Source organism: Dromaius novaehollandiae, chromosome 7 (genome assembly GCF_036370855.1).
Source record: "Dromaius novaehollandiae isolate bDroNov1 chromosome 7, bDroNov1.hap1, whole genome shotgun sequence".
NCBI classification, from domain to species: Eukaryota; Metazoa; Chordata; class Aves; order Casuariiformes; family Dromaiidae; genus Dromaius; species Dromaius novaehollandiae.
Window position 1 is genome coordinate 27,025,924 of NC_088104.1, and position 25,229 is coordinate 27,051,152.

At 40.5% G+C, this 25,229-nt stretch overlaps 1 protein-coding gene across 1 annotated transcript in view; it reads right to left on the reverse strand.

The window, feature by feature from the left end:
• The window catches only part of TTN (titin), a 246,515-nt gene that overhangs the window by 24,443 nt on the left and 196,843 nt on the right, over positions 1-25,229 (reverse strand). The window contains 17 exon segments of the mRNA XM_064515504.1: positions 66-371; positions 528-830; positions 924-1,223; positions 1,336-1,623; positions 2,017-2,313; positions 2,456-2,758; positions 2,866-3,453; positions 3,553-3,849; positions 4,188-21,293; positions 21,405-21,707; positions 21,802-22,389; positions 22,504-22,800; positions 22,892-23,089; positions 23,582-23,686; positions 23,768-24,358; positions 24,520-24,807; positions 24,902-25,192. Of these exon segments, the coding sequence (XP_064371574.1) occupies positions 66-371; positions 528-830; positions 924-1,223; positions 1,336-1,623; positions 2,017-2,313; positions 2,456-2,758; positions 2,866-3,453; positions 3,553-3,849; positions 4,188-21,293; positions 21,405-21,707; positions 21,802-22,389; positions 22,504-22,800; positions 22,892-23,089; positions 23,582-23,686; positions 23,768-24,358; positions 24,520-24,807; positions 24,902-25,192 (22,449 nt within the window).

Here is a 25,229-nt window from a genome sequence, read left to right on the forward strand (position 1 = left end):
AAAATAAGAAATTAATTGAAACATCAAAACATGGAAAAATGATAAATCACTGAAAGGCATAGTACCGAGAATATCTTTAGCTTGAACAGGTTCTGTCATTTCAATAGGCTCTCCTTGTCCAGCACAATTTATAGCAGATACACGGAAATAATAATTAACGCTTGGCTGAAGATGGGATACAACATACTCAGTTGTTCGCACTTCTCCCTTAGTACTGACTACAGTCCATTCCTGCTCTTCACCTTCCCTTTTCTCCACCACATAGCCAGTAATTGGACTTCCTCCATCATAAGCAGGCTTAATCCAGCCAAGGGTGACAGATGTCTTGGTTGTATCCACAACCTTCAACTTTGTTGGTGGGCCTGGTTTATCTGTAAGTGACAGTTTAAGAAAAAAAATCAGAAGACCTATTTACAATTAATTGTAAAAGAAAAAGGAATAAAATCTACCCACAGTTACCTTTGTACAATCCCATCCAAAAGGCCCACTAATCCCTACCCAATTAGACACTTCACATTGTTTCTTACCAATAGGATCTGCTGCTTTGTAGAAGTCAGAAGCTTCAGAGAATGGACCTTGTCCAGCTGCATTGACAGCACAAACCCGGAAATGATATTCGCTGTTTTCAGTCAGACCTGTCACTTTCTGTCTAGTGTCACGAATAGTTTCTTTAGTAACCTTGAACCAACTCAGACTCTTCTTGTCACGTTTCTCAAGAAAATATCCTGATATTTCACTGCCTCCATCAACAGTGGGCCTATTCCAGACAACGGTCATAGAATTCTTGGTTATCATTGTAACCTCTGGTACACTAGGTGGTCCAGGCGTAACTAAGTTAAAAACATATACATATCAGTAGATTAATACTAAGAAAAAACACACAGGACAATTCAGTTGCATTAGTTAATATACATGTTTCTTACCAAATGAATTTTTGGCTATGACTGATTCAGATTCTAGGCAATCACCAACTCCAAACTTGTTCACGCCGCGGACACGGAACACATATTCATTTCCTTTGATGAGTTTTGTGGTAGTTACGATACATCCTTCCAATTTTTCAGAAATTAAAGACCACACCACCCGACTTGTCTCCCGCTTTTCAACAACATAGTGTGTTACAGGTGCACCACCATCGTCTGCTGGAGGCTCCCACATAATTGTAATCTTTTCAGCAGTGACTGTCTTAAACTGTATAGGCCCAGTTGGGGGTCCTGGCTTGTCTGTTTAAGGTGGAAGAAAGGAGATGTTAAGAAGGTGGAAGAAAGGAGATGTTAAGTATATTTCACTGAATTATTGTTCAACAGTATAACAGTATAATAGCTCAAAACATACCAAGTATCTGTACTCTAACATGGGCTGATGCTGAACCCATGGCATTCTTCAGTTTTAATTCATAGGTGCCACTGTTAAGTCGAGTTGCATCCTTGATAAGTACAGAAGCAAATTCTGTTGTGTTTTCAACAGACACTAGGGCACTAGTTTGTATTTCGCTGCCGTTTCTAAACCATTCAATTGTAGGTATAGGCTTGCCTGAGATGCCTAGTTTTAGCTTAACTGAAGTTCCTGCTTTATATTTCACTACTTCTGTATATTCTGGTGGCACATCAATTTCAGGTGCACCTTAATAAAAAATAAGAATAAAAAAATTAAAAAACATAATTATTTTAGAGTTGTATTTAATAAGAATAAAAATAATAGTACTTTATCTAAGCTACTACGTACAATAGTTACAGGCATTTTAGAAATGCTGATTAAAATAAAGCTAGCATGCATATCTGTATGGGCAGACTACTGTTGCTAAAAGAATAAAAATACCACAAGACTTGAAAAATACAGACATAGCCAAAGAAACTCATTATGATCATGCCCAAGTAGCTCACAATCATTGAAGCTTATTAAATCAAGCTAAGTTAGGTTTCCCTATTAAAAAGACAATGGTTCTAAGAAACAATGCTTCCTTTAAGCTTTCTAGGATCACAGAACAGTACTGTTATACCATTGCAAAACACTTACCGTATGTATCAACACATGTGATAGGACCCACAATATCTGATGGATTACTAATGGAACCAACAGCGTTTTTGGCAAAGACACGGAATTCATACCGGGAATTCTGTGTCAGACCAGATACTGTAAACTGAGTCTCAATAACATTGGTGAAGCTAGCTTTTGTCCATCTGCCATCTGGAAGGTCACGTTTTTCTACAATGTATCCAGTAATCTTGCTACCGCCATCAAATGCTGGTTTCTGCCATGACAGAGTGATAGCAGTCTTGGAAATATCTGTGACACGAACATTTCTTGGTGGTTCTGCAATAGAAAACATGAGAATATTGGTAATGAGTACCAGCTAGCTTTGTATATTGGCTTACTGTACAGGAAAGAACATCACAGGAAAAAAAAAGTGCTGGTTAAAACAGTCAGACTCCTTCATTTTCTAGAGAATACATACCACAAGCATCAATTGCAAGGACTGGATCAGAAGGATGACTTGCTTTTCCAATTCCAGCTGCATTTTCTGCATAAACCCTAAATTCATAGATGAGGCCAGCGCTGATGGTTGTGACTTTAAAGTGAGTTGTGCGAATGAGGGTCTTGTTAGCCTTCTGCCATAGTATACTATTCCTGTCCTTCATTTCTAGGTGGTATCCAATGACTGCACTGCCACCATTAGTCACTGGTTCATGCCATCCAACAGTAATACTCTCTCGGGTGACATTAGTGACCCATGGTGTGGAAGGAGGCCCAGGGGTAGCTGAAGAGATCAAAAGAAGTGATCAGTTGTTAACAAAATTAGACTATCAACAATTTAATTAAACATTAAAATGTCAACACTCATAGTGTGAGAAGCATATTACTTACTGTAAGGAAGCTTGACAACCACACATAGTGAGTCGATGTGGTCGCTGATGCCAAAGCGGTTCTCTGCTTTGATACGGAATTGGTATTCTTCACCTGTTGTGAGCTTCATGACTTTAATAACAGTTCTAGCAACGGTGGCAGACACTTCAGACCAAGCAGCAGTACTTGTTTCTCTTTTCAGTACAATATAGTTGGTAACTTGACTTCCACCATCATAAGCTGGTGGCTGCCATTTAAGAGTTACACTCTCTTCAGTGATGTCACTAAGGACAACAGGACCAACAGGAGGACCTGGTCTGTCCAGAACAACAATATTAATGAATGATTTTGTGGTGCCACTTGAGTTGGCAGCAGTAATGTCATATCGGCCAGCATCAGCAGCCACGCTTTCTTTAAGGTTAATGATGAGACTTTCTGCTGTGGTTTCTGTATGAAATCTCATGGTAGGTTTCAGTGGAACACCATCTCTAGACAAAGTCACCTTTGGCAGTGGTTTTCCAGAAACTGGAATTTCAACTTTTAGGTTTGATCCTGCTCGAATATATACAGTATTATGAGGGAAGCCCTTCATGTCAATCTCAGGAGATTCTGAAAAAAAACATTTTCAAAACATTAAAAACCTTTTTTTTTAAGTAGGAACCCAATGTAACGTATACCAGCTTTTGCCTTTGATGTCAGGAAGCATACCTAGTTGTTCTTTAACTGTAACAGGGAGTAATAGTTCCTTAGGATCACTTAAACCAGCTTGGTTTTCTGCAGACACTCTGAAGAAGTAGTCAACATTCTCCTTAAGACCATGAATGACATGATGAGTTGTCTTTACAACTGCACACTTAACCCATTTTTGCTGTCCTTTCTCAAGAGCTTCGACGAGATAGCTCACAATTCTGCTTCCACCATCATGTTCTGGTTTTAGCCATGAAAGAGAAACACTGTCCTTTGTGACATTTGTTACTCCAAGCTTTTCTGGTGGGCTTGGTTTTTCTAAAAAAAAAAAAAAAGAAATGCAATGGGTTAATCAATATAACAAGTATTTCTTTTTTACGTTAGCTGATTACACAGGAATGCCATGTGGATTGAGGAAATGTGGTTTTTAATGGATTCATAGATTAGAAACATTCTAGGTAAAATGCAAGCAAAATTTAAAATTCAAGCTAATACTAAGCTCTTTTTCATTTGTAAAACTACAAAGCTACCTCCCACAAACTCGTCTTTCTTACTGTGAACAGAACATTTTAATATTATTTTGAAGTAAACATTTTAAAACATGTATTACTTCATGTAACTAAATATTATCAAATATTTTTCTTAGTGAAACATACCTGTTATTTTAGTTCCCTCCTTGGTCTCAGTGGGCTCTCCAACACCATACTCATTTTCTCCAGAAACTCGGAAGTAGTAAATGGCACCTTCTTGCAAGCCAGTTATCTTGTACGAAAGGCGGTGACAATTGTTTGTCACAGTGACCCATGCCTTTTTGCTAGCTTCTCGTTTTTCAATAACATAGTTCTTTACAGGTGCTCCACCATCATTTTCAGGAACATCCCAAGATAGCACGGCAGATTCTTTAGTTACATCTTTTGCAGCAATATTAGATGGTGGCCCAGGAGTATCAAGAACTTTGACAACTAAAGTCAAGGTAGCTGTGTTCAGGATATTTTGTAATGTTAATGTGTATTTTCCAGAATCATTTCTTGTTGCTTTTTCAATAGTAAGAGATGTGCAATTATCGGAAGTATCGATGCTTGCTCGTGTACGGAGATCAGTTTCTGGTTTATTCCATGTTACATTTGGAATTGGTTTGCCTCTGAAGGGAACGGTCATTGTGAATGATCCACCAGCCTTTACAATTAAAGTCTTCCGCATTTCACTGTCAATATCAAAGGCAGGTTCTTCTTCTCTGTCCTTTGCCACCTGAGGTTCTGAGACATCACTCGGTTCACTGACGCCAACTTTATTGATGGATTTTACTCTAAAGACATATTCAGAGCCTGATATTAACCCAGTTACAGTGTATTCTGTACCTCTTAAGTTTTGAATAGCGGTTGACCAGTCAGTTTCATCAGTTTTCTTGTATTCAACTGTGTATGCAGTTACAGGAGCACCGCCATCAAATAGTGGCTTTGTCCACCCAGTTGTGATATTTGATCTTGCAGAATCCATAATCTTAGGTTTAGATGGTGGAGATGGCAAGAAGACTGGATCTTCTGCCCGAATCAGTGGTGTTGTTTCACTTGGAGGACTCAGACCAGCAGCATTTTCTGCATAAACCCGGAATTCATATTCACACCCTTCACGGAGACCAGATGATTTCATTCTTAAATCATAAACTGGTTTTTTGTTCACACGGATCCATCTTAGACTAGTTTTCTCACGTCTTTCAATTACATAGCCAGAGATTTCATTGCCTCCATCACTCTCAGGTCTTGCCCAGCACAGAGTCATAGAATCTTTGCTCACACTAGTGATCTCTAAAGATGTAGGTGGACTTGGAACTGTAAATGGATCTAGGGCCTTGACGGCAATACTTTCCAGAGGCTCACCAGTGCCATATTTGTTAACTCCCATCACCCTAAAAATATACTCATTACCCTTAAGTAATTTTGTCACTTTACAGGATGTTGTTCTAAGCTCTCCTTCACAAAGTGTCCATGCAATTCTGCTGGTCTCGCGTTTTTCTACAATATAGTAATCAATATCTGCACCACCATTTTCTTGAGGAGGTCCCCATGATAAATGGCACTTTTCAGCAGTAAGGCCATTTATTTCTAATGGGCCTGCAGGTGGACCAGGTCTATCAAGTACTTTGCAATTAATTGCCAAAGATCTTGTTCCTGCAACATTTTGTAATGTTAGTACATACTGTCCTGAATCACGTCGAATACAGTCCTTAACAGTTATTGCAGTAGTGTGGTCTGTTGAGGATATTTCAACTCTAGCTTTTCCCTCTAGTTCCTTGCCATCCTTTGTCCACGAAACCACTGGTATTGGCCGTCCTGCAATATCAGCATTGACTTTAAACACTTCTCCAGCTTTCACAACTACAACATCCCTGAATTTGACATCCATCATAATTCTTGGAGCCTCTACATCATCTTTTACAGTCACAGGCCCAGTTGATTCAGATGGCTCACTAAAAAGTCCAGCAGCATTCTTTGCAATCACACGGAATTCATATCGTTGGTCTTCTGTAAGTCCACCTACATCAAAGTATGTTTCTTGCACATTAGTAAAATTACACTTTAGCCAACGACCATCTGGTAGGTCTCTGCGTTCAATAATATATCCAGTTACTTTAGCTCCACCATCGTATTCTGGTTTAGTCCATTTCAGTGACACACAGGTTCTTGTAATATTAGTAACTTCTGGTTGACCAGGAGGATCACATGGATCCCTTGCAGCAACTGGTTCACATGATTTACTGCATTTGCCTATTCCTGCAATGTTTTCAGCATACACACGATATTCATATAGCAGTCCTTCATCAAGACCTGTAACTTTCATCTGTGTATCAGATATAAGGCTTTTGTTGACTTTTGTCCAAAGAATGCTGCTTCGTTCTTTACACTCCAGGTGATATCCTAGTACTCTGCTACCTCCATCATTAACTGGTACCTGCCAGGTTACAATCATGAAAGCTTTAGTTGCATGTGCCACATGAGGAGTTCCAGGTGGTCCTGGAGGCTTAAATGGATACTCTGCCACAACAGAGGGAGAACTAGCATAAGTACTCCTCCCGTAGCGGTTTTCTGCACAAATACGGAACTGATATTCAGATCCAGTGGTCAGTCGAGATACTTTAATTGATGTTCTTGCAACTGCTGCAGATACTACATCCCATGTTGTTGTGGTAGTTTCTCGCTTCTCCACTATATAATTGCTAATATGGCACCCACCATCATATTCTGGAGGTTTCCAAGACAGAGTCATACTATCAGCACTAACTTCGTCGATATGCACATCAGTTGGTGGTCCTGGTCTGTCAAGAACAACTACAGTTAAAGAAGCTGTTGTTGATCCAGCACTATTTGAAAGGTGTAATTCATAATGTCCCACATCTTCATTTGAAGCTTCCTTGATGGATAGCAAAGTTGAAGTCTTTGACGTGTGAACATTTACCCTGGTTGTCTCTTTCAAGGGATTTCCATCCTTCTTCCAGCTAACAGTTGGAAGAGGTCGTCCTCTGAATGGCACATCAATCTTAAGATCATCTCCAGCTTTCACAGTGAATGTGTTGAAAAGGAGCTCAGCAGAAGGCTGGATTTCAATATCTTTTGCAATGACTGGAACACCAAGTTCTCTTGGATCACTTTTTCCTTTTTCATTAACAGCAATCACTCTGAAACTGTACTCTTCTCCCATACTTAGGCCTGTTATTGTTGCTTCTAATGTTTTCACTTGGGTACATGCACTCCATTTTATACTTCCTTTAGTTTGCATTTCCACTATATAACCAGTAATTTTACTGCCACCATCACTCTCTGGCTTTTCCCATTTAATTGAAGCAGAGTTACGAGTCACATCTACAAGAATTACCTTTGCAGGTGGGGAAGGTGGTTCAGAAACCTTAACTGGGTCAGGTGTTTCTGCTGGTAAGCCTGCCCCATATTCATTTACAGCTAAAACACGGAAGTAATAACTACATCCTTCTTGTAGTTGAGTAATTTTGAAGGAATTCTTAGTGCAGTTGTTGGTAACTGTAGCATATGCCTTTCTTGTGGATTCTCTCTTTTCAACTATATAGTTGGTAATTTTAGCTCCGCCATCAATAAGTGGTGGTTCCCAGGCTAATGTTACAAAATCTTTCTTCACTTCTCTGATTGTCAGGTTTACGGGTGCGCTAGGTGTATCAAGCACTCTGACATTAACAAAAGCTGATTTTTTGCCACTGTTGTTCTCCAAAGTCAGATTGTATCTCCCACTATCAAATCTATTCACGTTGTCAATGACCAGCATTGTATAGGAACCAGTGACTTCAATCTGAGCTCGATCACTGATTGTTCCTTCTGCTTTTTCCCATTTAACTTCAGGTTCTGGTCTTCCTTTGATGGTGACAAATAGACGTAATGTACCACTAGCACGTACAGTGACTACTTTTCTGAGATCTGCATCAAGTTCAATTTCAGGAGGTTCAATTTTGTCAGCTGCAATGACTGTACCAGGTATAACAGCAGGTTCTCCTACTCCTTCTGAGTTAATGGCACAGATTCGGAAATTATACTCCTGGTTCTCTTTAAGTTTTGTTACAGTGAATTGTTTTCCTTGTAGTCCTGTTGGTGGTGTGCAGGTAGTCCATTCATCAGCAGAAGCTTCTTTTACCTCTACTACGTATCCCTTAACAGGAGCACCACCATCATAAACAGGCTTGCTCCAGGCAAGGGAAACTGATGACCTGGAAGTATCTGTAACCTTTGGATTGCTTGGCGGGCCTGGTGGGTACAGTACATCACAGGCACGATAGAAAATGGATGGCTCACTGGGTTCCCCTACACCAGCAGCATTTTCAGCAGAAACTCTAAATTCATAGAAATGCCCATCACTAAGACCTGTTACTCTGAATCGCAAGTCTGTCAGCCTTTTCTTATTGCATTTGGTCCACCGGATACCATCTTTATCTCGTTTTTCAAGTATGTAACCTTCAATTTCAGCTCCCCCATTGTCTTCTGGGCGACCCCATGTTACAACCATAGAATCTTTTGTGATTGCTGAAACTTCAGGTGTTGAAGGAGGACCAGGGGGTTTATATGGATTACGAGCCACAATTGGCTCAGATTCCAAGGGCTCTCCAGTTCCATATTTGTTCACTGCCATTATACGGAAAATGTACTCATTGCCTGCAAGGAGTCTGGTTACTTTGTGGTTAAGAGCCTGCACATCTGTAGCTACTTGTGTCCATGAAAGCCTGCTTGTCTCTCTCTTCTCAATGATATAATGTGAGATACTAGAACCACCATCATGTAAAGGTGGAGCCCATGCCAAGTAGCATTTTTCTGCAGTGATACCTGTAACCTTCAAAGGTCCTTCTGGGGGTCCTGGCCTGTCAAGCACTTTTACAGTGATTGGTATAGATTTTGTGCCACCGACATTTCTGAGGTTAAGAGTATAGTGACCTCCATCTACTCTTATACAGTCTTTGACAGTAAGAGTTGTTTTCTGAATGGTAGATTTAATTTCCATTCTTGCAGTTGTTTCTTCAAGGTCTTTACCATCTTTTGACCATGTGATGTCAGGAATAGGTTTGCCATGGATATCAGCTTCAAGAACAAAAGTTTCTCCAGCATGAACAACAATGACATCTTTGTATTTAGGATCCAGTGAAGCTCCTGGTGCTTCAATTTCATCTCTGGCAGTAATGGGCCCTGTGCTTTCAGATGGTTCACTGAAGCAACCAGCTGCATTCCTTGCAATTACTCTAAATTCATATCGTTGGTCTTCAACAAGACCACTAACTGTAAATTCTGTTTCCAACACATTTGTAAAGCTGGCTTTCATCCAACGACCATCTGGTAGTTCTTTCTTTTCTACAATATATCCTGTTATTTTGCTTCCACCATCATATTCTGGTTTTTTCCACTTCAGTGTGATGTTATTTCTTGTAACAACAATGGCCTCTGGGCGGCCAGGTGGGTCACATGGATCTCGGGCAACATACAATTCTGATACTTTGCTGACTTTGCCAATGCCAACGATGTTTTCAGCAGAAACTCTGAACTCATATTCAAGACCTTCTTCAAGGCCATCTGTTTTGTATTTGGTGTCTGGAATGAGTGACTTGTTCTGTTTTGTCCAAAGAATGCTGTTCTTATCTTTACGTTCAAGGTGGTAGCCAAGAACTTTACTTCCTCCGTCATTAACTGGTTCATTCCATTGTACAATCATATGGTCCTTGGAAGTTGCTGTTACGAATGGAGTTCCAGGTGGCCCTGGCACCTTATATGGGTATTGCACAACAACAGGTTTAGAATCCAAAGGAGAGCTCTTCCCATATCTGTTTTCAGCAAAAATCCTGAACTGGTATTCAGAACCTGTTTTAAGCTTTGCTGCTTTGATAGTTGTCCTTGCAACAGTTGCTGAAACACTACTCCATGTGGTAGTGCTTGTGTCACGCTTTTCCACTATGTAGTTGTTTATCTGACAGCCACCAGTATAATCAGGTGGATCCCATGATAAAACAACAAAGTCTGCACTAACTTCATCAAAACGGACAGGTCCTCGTGGTGTGCCAGGCTTTTCCAGTATAATTATGCTCAGATGCTCTGTTGCTGTACCAGCTGTGTTCGATGCTGTTACTGTATATTTACCAAAGTCATCTTTGTTGCTTTCTTTAATATGTAAGATAGTTGATGCTGATGTATCCTGAATATGCAATCTGGTTGTCTGTTTAAGTGGCTGGTCATCTTTTGTCCAAGTAATAGTAGGTTTGGGTCTACCTATAAATGGTACTTCTACCTTTAGATCTTCTCCAGCCTGTACGCTGTATGTATTAAACATCAGCTTGAAACTTGGCTCAATTGTCAAATCTTTAGCTATCACAGGAACTCCAAGTGCTCTGGGATCACTTTTGCCTTTTTCATTGTAGGCAATCACATGGAATTGATATTCCTGTCCTGAACTCAGACCAGACACAACTGCATTGCATGCTTTGGTCTCACTAACAACACTCCATTTTTCTGTTCCTTTAGGCTGCATTTCAACAATATATCCCAAAATTTTGCTACCTCCATCATGTTCAGGTTTTTCCCACATAAGTGATGCACTTCGCTGGGTCACATCTGTGAGTGTTACTTTTCCAGGAGGCAGAGGTGGCTCTGAGGCTTTGACAGCATCTGTGGTTTCAGCTGGAACACCAATTCCAAATTCATTTTCAGCCATAACTCTGAAGTAATAAATTGCTCCTTCTGTAAGATTTTCAACTTTAAAGCTTGTCTTGCCACACTTAGCACTTACATTTGCAAATGCCTTCCTGGTTGACTCACGCTTGTCTATTACATAGTTTTTTACCTTTGCACCGCCATCAATAATTGGTGGTTCCCAAGATAATATGGCAGAATCTTTCTTTATATCTTTTACTACTAAGTTTTGTGGTGGCCCTGGTGTGTCCAAGACTTTTACTGTAACAAATGCAGTTTTAGAACCACTGCTGTTCTCCAACTTAAGAATATACTTTCCAGCATCATTTCTATCACAGTTGTCAATTGAGAGTTGTGTGTAGTTTATGCCTTTATCAATTTGAACTTTTTCTGTGAATTCACCTTCTTCTCGAGACCATGTGATATCAGGTGTTGGTCGGCCCCTGAATGGTATGTGAATCCGAGCAGACCCACCAGCTCTAACCACTATGCCTTTCCTTAGCTCTGAATCAATATCAAGTTCTGGAGCTTCAAGTTTATCTTCTGGTTTAATAGTACCAGGAATGGATGCAGCCTCTCCTACACCAACCTTGTTGAGGGCACATACTCGTAGTTTATATTCTTGATGTTCAGTAAGCTTTGTGATTTCAAATCGAGTGGCACGCACACCTGTCTGTGGAGTAACAAGTGACCATTCATCTTCATCTGCTTTGCAGATTTCTACAAGGTATCCCTGGATCTCAGAACCACCATCATAAATAGGCTTACTCCAACCAAGTGTAACTGAACTTTTGGTGGTATCCACAACATGAGCATTTGTAGGTGGACCGGGCTTGAACACGGGATCACAAGCTTTAAAGTAAGGAGAAACTTGGCTTGGTTCACCCACTCCAGCAGCATTTTCAGCAGAAACTCTGAATTCATACTCATGATCCTCTGTTAATCCTGTAACTCTTAACCGAAGATCTGTAATTCGGCGTTTATTACATTTTACCCATCTGATGCCTGCTCGGTCTCTCTTTTCTACAATGTAACCAATGATCTCACTGCCTCCATCACTATCTGGTCGGCTCCAGCAGACAGTCATAGAATCCTTTGTGATGTTGGTAATTTCCAAGGCCTTTGGTGGACCAGGGACTACAAAAGGATTTTTCATCATTACTGGCACAGATTCTAATGGCTCACCAATCCCGTATTTGTTAACTGCCATAATACGGAAAACATATTCATTTCCTTCCAAGAGTTTTGTTACTTTCATCATTGTAAGTACAACCTCTGAAGCAACAACAGTCCATGCTAGGCGACTAGTTTCTCTCTTCTCTACAATGTAATGAGAAATATCACTGCCACCATCATGAAGAGGAGGAGCCCATGCCAATGAACATTTTTCAGCTGTAACTCCTGTCACTTGTACTGGGCCTTGTGGAGGTCCTGGCCTGTCCAGGACTTTTACATTTACTGGTACTGTCTTTGTCCCCGCAACATTAGAGGCTTCTAAAATGTACTGTCCACCATCAACTCTTATAGCATCTTTTACAATCATTAATGCACTGAAATCTGTGTTCTTTATTTCACATCTAGCAGTTTCTTCAAGTTCTTTATCTCCTTTGTACCACTTAATTGTTGGTAGTGGCTTTCCATGAACGTCAGCCTCAAGTCTGAATGTTTCACCAGCATTTACAACAATTGTATCTTTGTACTTTGGATCCATTGAAATTCGTGGAAGTTCAACTTCATCCCTGGCTGTTATTGGTCCTGTACTGTCAGAAGGTTTGCTTATTGCACCTGCAGCATTCTTTGCAATTACCCTAAATTCATATCTTTGGTCTTCAGTAAGCCCTGTTACAGTGAACTGAGTTTCAATGATATTTGTGAAGCTAGCTTTCATCCAGCGACCATCTGGTAAGTCACGTTTCTCTACAATGTAACCGGTAATTTTGCTACCACCATCATATTCTGGTTTGGTCCACTGCAGAGTGATAGAGCTCCTTTTTATTATTATAGGTTCTGGGCGTCCTGGAGGATCACATGGGTCACGAGCTACATAGCACTCAGAAACTTTACTTGTTTTGCCGACACCAACAATATTTTCTGCTGAAACTCTATATTCATATTCTATTCCTTCTTCGAGGTTAGTTGTCTTAAAACTTGTGTCCTGAATAATAGTCTTGTTTACTTTAGTCCATAAAATGCTGTTTTTCTCCTTTCTCTCAAGATGGTAGCCCAAAACTCTACTGCCACCATCATTTATTGGTTCATGCCATTGTACAACCATGGAGTCTTTCGTAACAGTTGTCACAAATGGGGTGCCAGGAGGTCCTGGTTCTTTGTAGGGGTACTGTGCTACAACTGGTGCAGATTCCAAAGCAAAGCTCTGCCCATACCTGTTCTCAGCAAATATTCTGAACTGATATTCTGAACCAGTTTTCAGTTTAGCCACTTTCAGGGTAGTTCTTGCAACAGTAGCTGAGACTGTTTCCCATACAGTGGTTGTTGTATCTCTCTTATGAACAACATAGTTGGTGATTTGGCAGCCACCTGTGTATGCTGGGGGATTCCATGATACTGTAATACTTTCTGCACTTATTTCATCAAACTTCACAGGCCCCACTGGAGGGTCAGGTTTGTCTAGAGTTATAATTTCAACAGAGGCAGACTTTTGCCCAACAACATTAGCCACTGTGATTTCATATGTGCCACTGTCCTCTTTGCTAGTTTCTTTAATATTCAATATAGTCAGATCAGTCAAATCGCTAACATTGACTCTGGTTGTCTGCCTTAATGGCTGGCCATCTTTTACCCAGGTAACAGTTGGTTTAGGTCGACCTTTAATTGGTACTTCTACTTTCAGATCTTGTCCCACTTGGATACTATAACTATGAAAAGCAGGTCTTACATCAGGTTCAATTACCAGGTCTTTGGCGACTATTGGAACTGCAAGTGCTCTAGGATCGCTTTTACCCTTTTCATTTACAGCCATTACTCTAAAAAGATATTCTTCCCCTTGAGTTAGGTTAGTAATAACCGCTTCAAGTGTTTTTACACGAGCGCACTCTGACCATTTCTCACTGCCCTTTGCTTGCATTTCAACAATGTATTGTATGATTTTGCTGCCACCATCGTGTTCAGGTTTTGCCCAGCTTAGTGAGACACTGTTTCTTGTGACATCATCCACTGTTATTTTCCCAGGAGGCTGCGGAACTTCAGCAACTTTAATTGGCTCACTGGTTTCTGCAGGGAGGCCGATTCCATATTCATTTTCAGCAGAGATTCTAAAGAAGTAATAGCAGCCCTCCTGAAGTTGATCTACTTTCCATGAAGTCTTGTGGCAGTTTGTTGCAACAGCTGCATATGCTTTTCTTGTTGCTTCACGCTTTTCAATAATGTAATTCTTTATTTTTGCTCCACCGTCCAAGATAGGAGGCTCCCATGAAAGTGCAACAGAGTCTCTAGTGATCTCTCTGATTTTTAAATTAACAGGTGCACTTGGGGTATCCAATACTCTTACACTGACAAAGGCAGACTTTGTTCCACTGCTGTTTTCTAAAGTCAGAGTATATTTTCCAGTATCAAATCTGTTAACATTGTCTAGAACAAGGGAAGTAAAGCTGCTAGTGATATCGATAATAGCTGACTCTCTGATCTCACCATCCATTTTACCCCATTTTACTTCAGGTGTTGGACGACCTCTGATAGGAACAAACAGTCTTAAGGAACCACCTGCCCTTACATTTACAATCTTCCTTAATTCCATGTCAAGGTCAAGGTCTGGCGGTTCCATCTTTTCTTCAACAATAACAGAACCAGGAACATCCGCATGCTCTCCAACTCCTGCTCTATTAACAGCACAGATACGGAACTTGTATTCATGTTTTTCTACTAATTTTTCTACTTCCATATGAGTGGTTTTAATTCCGGTTGGAGGGGTACAAATTGCCCATTCACCATCACTTACATCACATTTTTCCACAATGTATCCCTGAATTTCAGCGCCACCATCGTAGATAGGTTTACCCCATGAAAGGAAAACTGAAGATCTTGTAACATCCACAATCTTAGGATTATTGGGTGGACCTGGCTTGTAAATAGGATCACATGCCTTATAGTAAGTGGAAGGTGGGCTTGGTTCACTAAGACCAGCAGCATTTTCAGCTGAAACTCTGTACTCGTAATCATGATTTTCTATAAGCCCAGTCACTCTGTATCGCAGTTCACTTATCAGGCGTTTGTTACATCTTGTCCAGCGAATACCTTCCTTATCTCTCTTTTCAAGGACATAGCCTAGGATTTCACTACCACCATCTGAGGCTGGTCTTTCCCATACAACTATCATAGAATCCTTGGTAATGGCTGTGACTTCTGGGGCCTTTGGTGGAAGCGGCACTACGAATGGGTTCTCTGCAAGTACCGGTTCAGATTCAAGAGGTTCACCAACACCATATTTATTTACTGCCATGATGCGGAAAACATATTCATTTCCTTCTAAAAGTTTGGTAACTTTGCAATTAAGGGTTTGCACATTTGAATCGACAACAGTCCAAACCAAGCGACTGGTTTCTCTTTTTTCTACAACATAATGTGAAATATCACTACCACCATCTTGTAGTGGAGGTTTCCAGGCCAACATGCATTTTTCAGCAGTAATGCCTGTAATTTCAACAGGTCCTTCAGGCGGTCCAGGTCTGTCGAGAACTTTGACGTTAACAGGAACTTTCTTTTCACCTGCAACATTCTTTGCCAGTAATACATACTGACCACTGTCAACTCTAATGGCTTCCTTTACACTAAGGCTTGTTGCAAAATCAGTACTTCTTATTTCCATTCGAGCAGTATTTGTCAGCTCACGATCACCTTTTAGCCACTGAATGGAAGGTATTGGCTTGCCATGAACATCAGCATCAAGCCTGAATGACTCACCAGCATGTACTATGATAGTCTCCTTGTATTTTGGATCCATACTTATCTGAGGTGGTTCTACTTCATCTCTTGCTGTAATTGCCCCTGAGCTCTCAGACGGTTCACTGAAAACACCTGCAGCATTTCGTGCTATAACACGGAACTCATACCTCTGGTTTTCAACGAGGCCAGTTACTTCAAATTGGGTATCAATGACATTTGTAAAACTTGCTTTCATCCAGCGACCATCTGGTAGCTCCTTCTTTTCAACAACATAGCCTGTGATTTTACTTCCACCATCATATACAGGTTTCTTCCATTGAAGTGTTACTGAGCTTCTTGTGACAATAATAGGTTCTGGACGACCTGGAGGGTCACATGGGTCATGTGCAGTATAGCATTCGGATGCTCTACTTGCCTTTCCAATGCCTACTATGTTTTCTGCATAAACTCTGAACTCATATTCAAGACCTTCCTCAAGGCCACTTGTCTTAAATTTAGTATCTGGAATAGGTGTTTTATTCAATTTAGACCATAGAATGCTATTTCTTTCTTTGCGCTCCAAATGGTAGCCAATGATCTTGCTACCACCATCATTGACTGGTTCATTCCATTGTACCACCATACTGTCTTTTGACACAGTTGTTACAAAAGGTGTTCCAGGTGGACCAGGAACTTTGTATGGGTACTGGGCTATTATTGGCTCAGAAGTGAGGTAGGTGCTCTTTCCATATCTGTTCTCAGCTGCGATTCTGAACTGATATTCACAGCCAGTCTTTAATCGACATGCTTTTATGGTTGTTCTTGCAACAGTAGCTGACACGATCTGCCAAGATGTGGTAGAAGTGTCCCGCTTTTCTACGATATAATTATTGATAGAGCTGCCACCATCATATTTTGGTGGTTCCCAGGAAATAGTTACACTATCTGCTGTCACTTCATCTACTTTTACTGGTCCAGTTGGAGGTCCTGGTTTGTCAAGGACAACAATATTTAGGGTCTCAGTTGCTTCACCTGCAGAGTTTGTAAGTTTAACCAAATATGCTCCCACATCTTCTTTACATGCTTCTTTTATTGTTAACAGTGTATTGTTTTCCGAACTTTCTGCATTTACTCTTGTAGTCTGCTTCAATGCCACGTTATCTTTATGCCAAAACACTGCTGGCTTGGGTCGACCAACAAAAGGAACATCAACCTTTAAGTCCTCTCCTGCTAGAACACTGAAAGTGGTAAACAGTAGTTTGAAAGCTGGTGGAATCACAAGATCTTTTGCAACAACTGGTATACCCAGCTGGCGAGGATCACTAATACCTTTCTCATTCTGAGCTGAAACACGGAAGGTGTATTCTTCACCTTGGATCAATCCTGTGATAGTGGCTTCAGTAACTTTTACTGTAGCACAAGTTGACCACTTTTCACTGCCTTTGCTTTGCATTTCTACAATATAGCCCAGAATTCTGCTACCACCATCATGTTCAGGTTTTTCCCAAGACAAGGAAACGCTGTTTCTTGTCACATCCAACAAAGTTATTTTCCTTGGTGGAAGTGGTCTCTCTGATACTTTTACTGACTCTGAAGTTTCAACTGGAAGGCCTATTCCATATTCATTTTCAGCTAGGACTCTGAAGTAATAGTTGCAGCCTTCTTGTAGTGCATCAACTTTCCAGCTAGTCTTGTGGCAATTGGCATTAACAGTTGAATAAGCTTTTCTTGTTGACTCACGCTTTTCAACGATATAATTTTTTATTTTAGAGCCACCATCTATGAGAGGAGGCTCCCATGTGAGTGTAACTGATGATTTTGTAACTTCTTTTATTTTCAAATCCTGAGGTGCCCCAGGGGTATCAAGAACTCTGACATTCACAAATGCTGACTTACTGCCTGAACTGTTTTCGATGGTCAGTATGTATTTGCCACTATCAAATCTATTTACATTTTCAACAATAAGTAAAGTATAAGAGCTTGTTGATTCAATGCTTGCTCTATCCAAAGATGCTCCATGTTCTCTTGACCATTTTACTTCAGGTGCTGGTCTTCCTTTAATTGGGACAAAGAGCCTTAGAGTACAGCAGGCTCGGATAATGACAACTTTACGTAGCTCTGCATCAAGCTCAATCTCTGGAGGTAGCACTCTTTCTTCAGCTTTTGGAGTCCCAGGAACAAGAGCAGGTTCTCCAAGACCTTCAGAGTTCATAGCATATATCCGGATCTTATACTCTTGATTTTCTTTCAGGTCAGTGATGGTAAAGGAAGTGGCTTTTAGACCTACTGGTGGAGTTACAATCTTCCACTCGTCTTCTTCAGGTAGTGCTATCTCAACCATGTAACCTGTGATTTCTGAACCACCATCATATATTGGTTTGTTCCATGCTATTGTAATTGAGGACTTGCTGCTATCCAAAACACGAGGATTACCTGGGGGACCAGGCTTAAACACAGTATCACAAGCTTTGTAGAATGGACTGGTTGGGCTTGGCTCACTAAGGCCAGCAGCATTTTCAGCCATGACCCTGTATTCATATTCATGGCCTTCTGTCAGTCCAGACACTTTATAACGCAAGTCAGTAACAACCCGTTTGTTACATTTCACCCAGCGTAGACCAGCTCTGTCACGACGTTCCACAATATAGTTAGTTATTGGGCTCCCACCATCTGAATCAGGGTGGCCCCAGCAGACAACCATAGAATCTTTTGTAATTGCTGTAACTTCAGGTGTTTTAGGTGGATCAGGTGGCACATATGGATTTACTGCAAGAACAGGCTCTGATTCCAGAGGCTCACCAGTGCCGTATTTGTTAACAGCCATAACACGGAATACATACTCATTGCCCTTCAACAGCTTAGTAACCTTCAATTTAGTTAATGGAACTTCTGTGGCTACAGTTGTCCATGCCAGTCTACTGGTTTCACGTTTTTCGACCACATAATGGTCAATTTTTGCACCTCCATCATCCAGCGGAGGTAACCATGACAGCACACATTTTTCTGCAGTGACTTCAGACACAGCCAAAGGCCCTTCTGGGGGGCCAGGTCTATCAAGAACTTTAACATTGAAGATATGCTTGGCAAAGCCACCAGGATTAGATGCAGTAAGCGTATAGGCACCACCATCTCTTCTTGAAGAATCTTTGTTAATAAGAACAGTAGAGAAATCTGCTATTTTTATTTCTAATTTTGCTGTGTCTTCAAGTTCTTTTTCTCCTTTTGTCCATGTCATAGTTGGTGGAGGGCGACCTGAAACATCAGCCTCCAGTCTGAAAACTTCACCTGCTTTCAGTACTAAGGTGTCTTTGTATTTAGCATCCACCATTATCTTTGGCGCTTCAATGTCATCTCTGCATGTTATGGCATCCGATGGCTCAGAGGGCTGGCTAACAGCACCACCAGCATTCCTAGCAATCACACGGAATTCATATGCAGCATCTTCTGTCAAACCACTTACAGTGAATTCAGTTTCTAGTATATTGCTGAAATTAGCTTTCAGCCAACGGCCATTAGGAAGGTCTCTTTTTTCAACAGTGTAGCCAGTTATCTTAAAACCTCCATTATATTCTGGTTTAGTCCACTTCAGTGTCACCGCATGTCTTGTAATGTTCAAAGGAACTGGCTTACCCGGTGGATCTATTGGGTCTAAAGCAAAGACAGGTTCAGATGGCTTGCTTGGCTTACTTTTACCAGCCAAATTTTCTGCTATAACACGGAATTCATACGCAATGCCATCAGTAAGTCCAGTTGATTTAAAGATATTGCCAGATACCAGCATTTTACTTACAGTCTGCCAAAGAATGCTATTTCGTTCTTTTCTTTCAACATGATAACCCAGAATTGGGCTTCCACCATCAGTAACTGGCTCATGCCAGCTAATGGTCATGGTTTCTTTTGTGACTGCAATCACCTGAGGAGTACCAGGAGGCCCAGGTACCTTAAATGGATAGTTGGCAACTATGGACTCCGAAGTAATGGCTGGACCAATTCCATATCTATTTTGAGCTTTAACACGGAACTGATACTCAACTCCAGTAGTAAGACGAGTGGCTTTAAACATGGTACGTATCACTGTGGTTGCCAGTTCAGTCCATGTGGTACTGTCAGTTTGACGCATTTCTACAACATAGTTACTTATTGGTACACCTCCATCATTCAAAGGAGGCTGCCATGAGAATGTTATGAAGTCAGATGAAATTTCATCAAATTTGATTGGTCCAGTAGGAGGCCCAGGTATGTCATGAACTTGAACTGTGATGACTTCACTAACTTCTCCAACAATATTTTTAGCTGACAGTGGGTATTGGCCACTATCACTTCGTATACATTCATTGATGTTTAATATGGTTGCAGTTGCAGTATTTTCATAATTAACCCTTTGTGTTTGCTTAAGTATTTGATCTTCTTTCTTCCAAGTCACAGTTGGTCTTGGACGACCAAGCACAGGGATTTCAATCTTGATATTGTCACCAGCTTTGGCAATGACTGTTTTCTGGTAGATACCACGAAGGTCGAACTCTGGAAGCATTGTTTGCTCTTTGATAATAACTGGCCTGCTTTCTCTTGGGGCACTCCTTCCAGCACTGTTAACTGCCATAACCTGGAAAGTATACTCTTCATTTTCAGTTAGATTCTTCACTACACAGTCCAATGTTTTCACTGTTGTGATGTGTGCCCACTGGTTGGAACCTTTCCTCTGGGCTTCAATTACATACCCAGTGATCTTGCTACCACCGTCATGTTCTGGTTTTGGCCAAGCCAGGGTAACTGAGTTCCGTGTTACATCCATAATATGGAGGCTCTCAGGTGGTGATGGTGCCTCAGAAGCTCTTACTGGTTCTGCAGTTTCAGCTGGTTCACCAATACCAAACTCATTTTCAGCCAGCACTCTGAAATAGTATTCACATCCCTCAGCCAAGTTAGGAATTTTTAGAGAACACTTCTGACAGTTGGTTGTGACTGTTGAATATGCTTTCCGAGTTGATTCACGTTTCTCAACAATATAGTTTGTTATACGTGAACCACCGTCTATCAGAGGCATATCCCATTGGAGGGTGATGCTGTCTTTGGTTATTTCTCTAGGCTTAAGGTTTATTGGTGGACCTGGGGTATCCAAAACTTTTACATTTACAAAGCCAGTCTTCTTACCAGCAGCATTTTCAAGAGTCATTATATATTTTCCTGCATCGTATCTGGTGCACTCTGTGACAATTAAGAGTGTAAAAGAGTCTGTATTTTCAATGCTGGCACGTCCTTTGAGTGAAACATCATCTTTTGTCCATGTGACTTCTGGAGTTGGACGTCCTTTAATTGGCACAAAAATCCGAATAGTTAGTCCAGCTCTAACAACAAGTGTTCTTCTCAGCTCAGCATCTAATTCAAAGTCAGGAATCTCTTCTCGGTCTTTGATTTCAACACTTGGAATTATTGCTGGTTCACCAACGCCTACAGCATTCATGGCAGAAATTCTGAAATTGTATTTGGCTCCTGGCTGCAGCTGAGCAACAACAAACTGAGTGATTCTTAAAGCAGTCCCTGTTGTGTCTTTTACCCATTCTTCTTCTCCTTCCTTTTGATGCTCCACTATATAGCCAATGATGTCAAGTCCACCATCATAGTGAGGCTTGCCCCAGGCTAAAGATGCACTTGTCTTTGTAGTATCAGTCACTCTTGGATTTGCAGGTGGACCTGGTGGGTCTGAAAAGTGAGGAAAGATAAAATACCACATTATGTTAGATAATTATATTATGGAGGAAGTCACTCTTACTGTTTGTATGAACTTTGCTAAAAGGAAGGCATGATACTAACATGCAACATCCTTGCATATGACTGAGTTTGAAGCATCACTTGGTGGTCCAACTCCTGCTCTGTTTTCTGCACTGACACGGAATTCATATTCATTTCCTTCCAGGAGCCCAGTTACTTTGCATCTTAGATCTGAAACTGGTTTCTTTGTTGCTCTGACCCATCTTAAACCTTTCTTTTCTTTCCTCTCCACATAGTAACCTGTGATTTCACTTCCACCATCATCTACTGGTCTTTTCCAGGTAACTGTCGCAGTATTTTTAGTCACATTTGTTACTTCTGGTTTCCCGGGAGGGCCTGGGGGACCTGATAAGGAAGAAAAAAATACAAAGTTAAGACAAAAATCAAGTCTTTAAAATTAATAAAAACACACTTGCACCTCTTATCTTGTTCTGCTTACCAAATCTATCCACCATTTTAACTGGTTCTGATTGTACTGGTTCACCCTTGCCGTACTGATTTACTGCTGAGACACGGAAAACATACTCGTTTCCTTGGATGAGCTTGCTAACAACATGTCTACAGCTCTCAATATTTTCAGCAACTAATGTCCAGAGCAGGCGGCTGGTTTCTCTCTTTTCAAGAACATATGATTTGATTGGTGATCCACCATCTTCTGCAGGAGGTGACCATGTAAGAGTGGCTTTTTCTGCTGAAACGTTACTGATCTCAATAGGCCCTGGAGGTCCTGGAACATCTAAAACTTTCACATGTATGCTATCCTGCTTAGTACCAAAAGGATTGGTTGCAGTGATTGTGTATTCGCCAGAATCTTTTCTGGTTGCATATTTGACGCTTAGCGTCGAAGAAGTTGGCGTTGTTTCAATGTGCACAAGCTCTGAAGGTCTAAAATCTTTTCCAGCTTTTGACCATGATGAAGTTGGAAGTGGCTTGCCACGGATGCTAATAGCAGACACTGTGATGGTGTCTCCTGCTTTCACTGTTAAACCTTCCTTCAGTGTAGGATCAATAACAATAGTTGGTGCCTCTGTAAAAAACAAACCAAAACCCCAGGGTTGTTTTAACAAAAACATAGCAAAAAAAAGCATTTGGTATTAATAATTCAAATTAAATCCTTCAGTTCTTAATGTCATCTACATACCATACTCATCCTTGCATATTATGGTGTCTGTGGATTCCGAAGGAGGACTGATAGCTCCTGCAGTGTTCTTTGCTCTAATTCTGAACTCATACTTGGCACCTTCAGTAAGGTCAGTTACAGTAAAGGCACAGTCTGGAACATTCACATGATTAGCCTTTGTCCAAGTCTTTGAAGGCAAATCTCGTTTTTCAACAATGTACCCAGTTAACTTATGTCCACCATCATATTTTGGTTCTGTCCAAATGAGTGTTACTGAGTTCCTAGTTACATTGATAACTTCAGGTTTCCCAGGAGGATCTAAAAAAAAACAAAAAAAACAACAAGCCATGGTCAGACAACAGTGATTTCAACTCTGAGAATTTTTATTTGTGTTCTCCTGATGACTCACCGATAGGATCAAGTGCCACAACTGGTTCAGATGGCAGACTTGGTTTACCTACTCCAGCCAGATTGATTGCCATCACTCTGAACTCATATTCCAGCCCTTCAGTTAACCCTGTCACTCTGAAATCTTTCATCCTTATTGGAGTTTTATTGGCTCTTTTCCACAGAAGACTATTTCTTTCTTTGACTTCAATGTGATAACCTAAAAGATAAGATGTAAAGTAAGAGATTTTTGTAGAAATCTTCAGGTACCATAGCTTTGTGAAACACCATTGTGGCTATATAGCATTGTCATATAGGAACCGTGCTGGAGTGACAATGAAAACCGGATTAAGAAACGGATGTGAATATACATTACAGATGTAATGTACAGATGTATGTAATTATATAGTTTGTAAATGCAAATTGTTAATTTTAAAGACCCAGGTAATGTAGATAGTTGGGTTTGTTGTTCTTTCTTTAGGTGTTTCAGCTACGTGTGCAAAAATATTGTCTCTCAGTTACTGACTTTTAAGTTAAACCTTTAAAAAAGTTCAGCATAAATAGAGAAAGAGTAGGAAGTAAAACAGTACAATCAATCAATCAATCACTCAATCAATTTAAAGCATAAACATCTCATAGTTTTATCTTACTCTTTGACAAGGAGGAAGAAGTATTAAGAGGGGAAATACTAAGCAGGCTTTTGGGGATATACCTGTGATTGGTGAGCCTCCAGTTCTTTTGGGGTCAGACCAGGTTAAAGCTACAGAATCATGCCTAACATCAACGATATTGGGAGGTGGAGGAGCATCTGGCACATCTAAACAACATAAAAAATGAAAAAATAAATATCACTCCTAAAACATTATTTTAAAGCTTAAAAATAATAATGTATACTTACCAAATGGATGTTTTGCAATGACAGGGTCAGATTTAAGACCTTCACCTACTCCATATTTATTTTCAGCCCTGATCCTGAATGTATATTCATTTCCTTCATGAAGTCTTGTCACTCTAAATGTAGTTTTCTGGACCGCAGAGGCACAAGTAACCCACTTATTGTTTACATTATCTCTCTTCTCTAGAACATAGTTAGTGATTTCTGAACCACCATCATCTTTTGGAGGACCCCACTTTAAGGTTATGGCATCAGCTGTGACTTCTTCAAATTTCACCGGACCTGTTGGTATGCCAGGTTTGCCAACAACTTTTACAGAAATAGTGCCTTCCTTGCTGCCAGCAATGTTCTTCAGAGTGATTGTGTACTTTCCAGCATCAGCTTTTTGGCAGTCACGTACTAGAAGTGTGGTGTTAACTGCTGTAGATTCAAATGCAACTCTTCCACTCTCAGTAAGTGCCTCGTCTTCACCTTTCTTCCAAGTTACAGTTGGGACAGGCTTGCCTTTAATGGGTATTTTAAGACGGAAATTGCTACCTTCTTTAGCGACATAGCACAAATCAGGCAGATCTCTTAAATCAAGATCAGGTGCCACTGCAAAAATAAAAGTAAGCAATTACTCAACTCTGTTAAAATTCAGATGCTGTTTTAAAGGCACCTGATTTGTATGTATGCATAATAATGGTGCTAAGCATAAAATCAGTATAATTTGGGCAAATGACTGAGTGAATTAATGATCTTAAGTTGCTTCTTACCAACATCATCTCTTGCCACAATTGTGAGCTCAGTTGGAGTTCCATATCCAGCATCATTTTGGGCCATCACTCTAAAAGTATATTCCTGTCCTTCTTTTAGGTCTCTCATTGAAAAATGGAGGTTCTTTGCTCGCATAACTTCTTGCCATTTATCTTCACTAGTCAGAACCTCAACAACATATGCAAAAATACGGCTTCCACCATCACTGATAGGTTTTTTCCAGACTAAATTGCATGATGATTTTGTTACAGCTGAAGCTTTTAGATCCACAACTGGCCCAGGTGTTTCTAGAAGGAAGAAAATCAAAGTAAGTGCCCATTTAAGCTAAAAATTAAAATGATGTGAATAGAAAAGTACGAGAAGCAGATAATTTTTTCTTACCAGAAGCTTTAACAGCATCACGAGTTTCACAGGGGTCACCAATACCATATTCATTTTCAGCAAAAACCCTGAAGAAGTAAGATTTGCCTTCTTCTAAGTTAGTTATCCTGCAGCTTGTCTTTGGACACTCTGTTGTTACTGTGGACCATGACTTTCTTTCTGCATCACGTTTTTCAATGACATAATTTTTGACTGGACTGCCACCGTCTATTAGTGGAGGCTCCCATGTAATGAAGGCAGAATCCTTGGATGCTTCTTTCACAACCAGGTTAATAGGAGGGCCTGGAGTATCTAGATGAATACAACCCCCCCTCATTTGATTTAGTAA